Source organism: Falco biarmicus, chromosome 4 (genome assembly GCF_023638135.1).
Source record: "Falco biarmicus isolate bFalBia1 chromosome 4, bFalBia1.pri, whole genome shotgun sequence".
NCBI lineage: Eukaryota > Metazoa > Chordata > Aves > Falconiformes > Falconidae > Falco > Falco biarmicus.
In genome coordinates this window covers 108,231,644-108,237,658 of record NC_079291.1, presented here as the reverse complement: position 1 = coordinate 108,237,658, position 6,015 = coordinate 108,231,644, and the positions used below count along the sequence as shown (strand labels likewise).

At 66.2% G+C, this 6,015-nt stretch overlaps 1 protein-coding gene across 1 annotated transcript; it reads left to right on the top strand.

The window, feature by feature from the left end:
• The first annotated feature begins 1,747 nt into the window (after positions 1–1,747).
• Positions 1,748–5,287, top strand: BARX1 (BARX homeobox 1). Its single transcript, XM_056337627.1, has 4 exons — positions 1,748–2,096; positions 3,923–4,211; positions 4,369–4,453; positions 4,770–5,287. Exons 1-4 carry the CDS (start codon positions 1,892–1,894, stop codon positions 4,932–4,934), a joined length of 744 nt encoding a protein of 247 aa, XP_056193602.1. The 5' UTR covers positions 1,748–1,891; the 3' UTR covers positions 4,935–5,287.
• The last annotated feature ends 728 nt before the right edge of the window (positions 5,288–6,015 follow it).

Genomic DNA, 6,015 nt, shown 5'->3' with positions numbered 1-6,015 from the left:
GCTCCCTGAACAGGTCCACGTATCCCGTCCGTCACGATTTAATTAAAATTACAGGCCCGGGTGTCCCGACGGTCCAAGGGCCCCCGCAGCCAGGACCTGCGCGTCTCCCTCTGGCTGCAAAGGCCACCGCGAGGCTGCGCGCTGGCTGCGGGTCCCGCCACCCGTGTTGCCGAACAGGGACCGCGGAGCCCGGCGAGAAGCGCTGGAGCCGGGGGAGCCTGTTGGGGGCCGGGGCCGGGCAGCGGGGGGAGCCGGCCGGGCCCGAACGGCCGCGGAGTGCTGCTTGCGGCGCGGCTGGGCCACGTACCCCCGTGGGCTGCGCTCACGGACGGCATCCCCGGGTGACCCCTGCGGCGGTCCCGTCCAGCTTGCGGAGCGGGGCCGGGCCAGATCCCGCCGGCGGCTCCGCACGCCCCCGCGCACCCCCCGCCAGCCCCGCGGCAGCCGGCAGCAGCAAAGCAAACGTGCCGAAATCCCTTGGTTTTGGCCGAAAACCATAAAGACGGAGGCTGAGCTTCCCTTCCCCCGGGGGTGAGCCCGACGCCCGTCCCTCTGCGTGGGACAGCTCCGTCGAGGAGGCAGCGGCTGGGCTGAGTCCGTGGCATGCCTCCCGTGGAAATCATCCGCGTGTTCAGTGCCGCTCCCGCCGTGGGGAGGGGGCCGAGTCCAGCCCAAACTCATCCCACGGCCGCTGTCAGCTCCCCCCGCGGCGGGCAGCCCACCGGCCGGGCTGCCGGGGCACCGCTGGCCCTGGCCCCCCCTCCCCTGTTGATGCCTGCGTTTTCTGCTGGGGATTATGAGCGCTGGGACTCTCGCACATAAATCTCGCATCAAGCACATCAGTAATGAGTAGGGGTGGCTCATTAATTATCTGCTGAATTGCGTAGCACAGGCTAAAGAGGAATTAAACGAATCCCGTTGTACCGAGCAAAATGTTGGTGAAAAGGCTACAAAAGTCAAGAGAAACGCTGCGCTTCGCACCGTGTTTCGTTTCGTTCCTTGGCCGGCTCCTTGCCGTTGTTTACAGCGATTTGGCCGAGGCCCGAAGGGAGCCCGGGGCTGGGGGCCCCCTCGACGGGCAGTTCCGAGCGCAGAGCGGTAGCTCCAGCTCCTCCGAGCCCGGCTCCTCCCGGCCGCCCCACCGGAGCTGCCCGAGGGCTCCGAGCCGCCGGCGGGGCCCCTTCCCCAGCGAGGGACGTGCGAGTCCACGGCCGGGGCGGCGGGGCTGGGCCCCCCGAGGGGAGCCGGCCCTGGGGGCGGGCGGCCCGGGCAGGTGGCGGGGCGGTCCCCGGGGGTGGCTCCGTGCGTCCCCCCACTCCGGCCGGGTGGCTCCCTCGCGAGGGGACGGGGACGGGGATGGGGACGAGGACGGGCCCGGGGCTGCCCTCCGAAGGGGCTAGCGCTTGTTTGGGTGTCTGCTCTCCCGCGGCGGGCAGAAAGGCTAATTTGCTTTCTGTGGCAGGGGATCAAATGCTCTGCTGTAACCTCTCGCTTCCAGGTACTCGCCCGCCCCGGCCCCTTCCTTCCTCCGCAGCCCCTCCCGCGCCCTCCCCCGCAGCGCTGACAGCCCCGCCGGGGCCGGCGGTATAATAGGCCGCTGCCCGCCGTCCCGGGGCGGAGAGACGCTCCCCGGTGCCGCGCCCCGCGTGCATGCGGCGGTAACGGCTTCGGCCCGCCGCGCTGCTCAGGGCGGTCCAGGGCCACTCGCACTGGGGGGGCCGCGCCGGGCCCGGCCCGCAGGGGCAGGGTAGGGGGCGGCGGCGGGGCGATGGGCAGAGCGCCCGCGGGACGCCCCGCTGCCCGGCTGCCAGCAGCGCCGGCCGGGGGGCTGCGCTAGGGCGGCCCGGCGGCCGGGGCTCCCCCCCCCGCCCCGGCCCGGGCGGCGGCGAGGATGCAGCACCCGCTGGAGCTGGGGGCCGCGCACTACTTCCCGGCCGAAGCCTTCCCCGACCACCGCTCGCACCGCTACCGCAGCTTCATGATAGAGGAGATCCTCACCGACCCCCCGGAGGCCAAGGGGGCCGCGCCGGCCGGGGAGCTGCTCAAGTTCGGGGTGCAGGCTCTGCTCTCCGCCCGGCCGTACCACAACCACCTCGGTACGTCCCCGGGGGGGGGGGAAGCCCCCCCGCCCCGAGCCCCGAGGGCTCCCGCGGCTGGGGGGGAGCGGGCTGCGGGAGCGGGGCGGCCAGGCGGGGAGGCGATCCCGCCGGGGCGCCGCAGCGCGTTTTAGAGCCGGTCCCTTTGAAGAAAACCTCGTGAATTTTGCCTAAAACGCCGCCGCCGGGCTATGCCGGCCGCGCGCGGGGCCGGCGGTGCTGGCCGTGCCCGGGAGGCTCCTGGCCCGCGGCCGGGCGCTGCCCCGGGCTCGGATGGGGAAAGCGGCTCCGGGGCTCGGACGCCGCTTGCACAAACTGGCCGCTGAATTTCACGGGGAGACCGTTGTCGTTGAGCTTTCCCCCCGCGTTTTTGGATGAGGCGTGGATTGCTGGAGCCTGAGGCAGTGGGGTGTATTATCTGTGCGGCTGCAAGAGGCGGCACAGTGCTCTGCGGACACAGATTTAGCTAGAAACCCAACAGATATTTATATTTTATATATTATTTTCTCTATATAACGCATTTATATATAGATAGATTTATTTAAAGCTGGAGCCAGCGTGCTCTACCCAGTCTGATATAGTACTGAGGACAAATGCAGTGCATTAACGGCATAGTTTTGTTGTTTGGTTTTTTTAACACCAATATTTAAAAAATTATAAACGCCAGTATTTAGTGTGTGCTCGCGAAAGCTTTCATTTCCCAAGCCATCTTCATCTGCGGAGACATCGCTCTTTATCTATAGAAACGAACAATTTCTTGTTCTGCTTTTAACAGAGAAAGGAAAGCGTGGCGCCTCGTAACAAGGGAGCACGTTAGATATGTTAGGATATCTGGAAATGAGTATTATCTTCAAGACGGGCAGAACTATTTGAAATGGTGGACCAGATAAAAGGCTCTTTATAGCCCTCATGGCTCAGCTCCCGCCGCGTTCAGCCGGGGCAGGATCAGGCCCTGGGAGGGGCTGAGGCAATTTCTGCTTAGGCCGAGCGGCGGGAGCCTGCAGAGGCGCCTCTGAAAGTCCCTCTCGGGCCACCGGGCTTGTTCTCTCTCGCCTGTGTTGGCGGGGAGCGCCGGGCAAGCAGGCCCGGGGGCTGCGGGGCAGCGCGGGGTCCGCGGGCCCGGCCAGGGGAGAGCCGAGCCGCGCCGGGCCGGGCCGGGCAGGGGAGAGCCGAGGCGAGCAGAGCCGCGCCGTGCCGTGCCGGGGAGAGCCGACCCGCGCCGCGGAGCGGCCCCATCCCGCCGGGGAGCGAGGTGGCTGCGCGGCCGCGGCTTGGGCCGAGAGCGGCACGGACGTGCCTGCAGCAGCATCCTCGGGGATAGAGACGCTCCGTTTTGAAACTTTCCCTGTCCTGTCCCCGGGTGCGTCTTCATAGCAAAATCCTGGGGCTGCGGTTCACGGAGAGGGATATAGGTTGTTCCTCGGTCGAAAGTGTCCTGAAAGCTGCTGGGGAGGGAAACTCGGGACCGTGACCGGATCCCCCAGCTGTCGGGTGGCACTGGAGGGAACGCTTTTCGGTTGGTTTAAACTATTTTCTCTTGTAACCGCCCGAGTCATTCAGCAATTAGCAGCTGCCGGTTGAAGGGTAAAACGTGACCCTGTACCGCGGAGGCGGCGGAGTCGAGTGGCACCCGGGCAGGGTCGGCCCCGACACGCTCCCCGGGGGTCCCGCACCCGGCCGGCTCCGCTCCGCCTCGCTGCGTCGTTGCCGAGAAAGGAGAAGGGCCGGGGGTTCCTTGCAGGCCTGATCCCCGGGGAAACCGAGGCTCCCTGCAGCCCCAGGGGTCCCGGGGGCTGCCCGACGCTGACGGCCCCTCTCTCCCGCAGCGGTGCTGAAGGCGGAGCCGGCCGCCGTGTTCAAGTTCCCGCTGGCTCCCTTGGGGTGCTCGGGGCTGGGCTCGGCGCTGCTGGCTGCCGGGTCGGGGCTGCAGGGCGGCTCCGCTTCGCCCCATCTCCCGCTGGAGCTGCACCTCCGCGGCAAGCTGGAGCCGGCCCCCCCGGAGCCGGGCAGCAAGGCCAAGAAAGGGCGCCGCAGCCGCACCGTCTTCACCGAGCTGCAGCTCATGGGGCTGGAGAAGCGCTTCGAGAAGCAGAAATACCTCTCCACGCCCGACAGGTAGGCGATGCCGCACACTCCGGACCGGGGGCGGGACGGGACGGGAGGGGATGGGGGCTCGTTTTTCCTCAAAAAGAAGGAAAGCTGCAAAGGAGGAAAGCTGCCAGCCGAGACGAAAACTGCCGGGGCTCACCGCCTCTCTCTCTCTCGTCCGCAGAATAGACCTGGCCGAATCGCTGGGGCTCAGCCAGCTCCAGGTGAAAACCTGGTACCAGAACAGGCGCATGAAATGGAAGAAAATAGTAAGTGCCCGAGTCCGCCCCTTCTGCGCACTGCACCGCGCCGGGTCCGCGCCCCGCCGGGGAACGGAGGCCCGCGGGCTCGTCCTTCTGCATGTCGGCCCTGGCCAAATCATAACAATAATAATCACAATAATAACGCGGCTCGGTCCCCGGGTGCGGAGGGTGACAGGCGCAGGCCGGGAGAAGCCGCTCCGGCAGCCGCGGTGCGGCCCGGACGCCGTGCTTTGCTCCAGGGGACGGGGGAGAGGGAGGTTCCTCTCGCCTCGGGCTGATGGCAGCACGGTTTCACCGGGGTGCCCCCCTCCTCGCCTCGCAGGTGTTGCAGGGGGGCGGCCTGGAGTCCCCCACCAAGCCCAAGGGTCGCCCCAAGAAGAACTCCATCCCAAGCAGCGAGCAGCTCTCTGAGCAGGAGCGAGCCCGGGACGCCGAGAAGCCGCCCGAGAGCCTGGGCTCGCCGGCCGAGGTCGGCCAGGAGGAGTGAGGGTGATCGCCCGGCCCCACCGCCGCCGGCCCCGGCCGCCCCCGGGGCGCTGCCCGCCGAGCCCGCCGCCGGCCCCGCACCTCTCCGCCCCGCCCGCGGCGGCCCGGGCTAGCGGACGGAGGGCGGCACGGTCAGAGGCTGCGGTCGTCTTCGGTCTCCGGTGAACTGGGCGTTTTGGTCGGTCGCGTCCCCATTTCCCCCCTACCCCACCCCGCCCCGCCGCTCCTCTCCGCGCCTGCGGAGCGCTGCGCCACGGACGCTGTGTTGTGCGACGGCCCGGAGGGGCCAGGACACTGGATCCCACCTTTCACATCTACTCGCTGTCTAAAACCCTGTGGTGCCCCTAGTTATTCGAAAACTGCATTTTATGTTCGGTTTTATTAATGCGAAGATATTTACTTGATTTCAATAAAGTATTTTATGAACTATTGCTCGGAGTAACCTAGTGCTTTTGAATTTATTTTTTTTTTCTTCCCACGGAGGCAGGTTAGAGATTCGAATCCAAGTTCGCAGGCGGATCTGCAAGGACGGAACAAAGTGCGGTGCTGTCCCGGCCGGTCCCGGGGCGGATTCTCCCATCGTTTTCCCTGACGGCTCGGCCTGCCTGTGGCCGGGAGAGGCACGGCTCGCAGTCTTTGCTGGGGCCAATTTGGATCCTTTCGCCTTTTAAAGATACATTAATCGCTATCCAATAACTTCATTAGATTCCCCTCTGTTAATCCGAAATCGTGATTTATTTTTTTTTTTAAACGCGGCCGGGGCAGCGTGGAGCAGGGTGTCCGACGGCATCGGGCGCTGAGCGGCTTTGAGCGAGCACTTCCCGATGGGCAGCACGGCCGAACCCGCACTGCCGGCCCCTGTGGCCCGCACGGAGCCCGCACGGCCCGGCCGGGGGGTGGCCAGGCCCGGCGCCGCTGCTCTCCCGGGCTCCTTGGGAACTTCTGCGACGTAGCACGAAATCGTGCGGTTTGCTTTTTTACTTTTTTTTTTTTTTTCTTACTTGTTTTCCCCGAGTCCCTGCTGTACATTTTCCATCGAGATACCAAATTATAGAGCATCTACCGAGACATGCAATTACCGC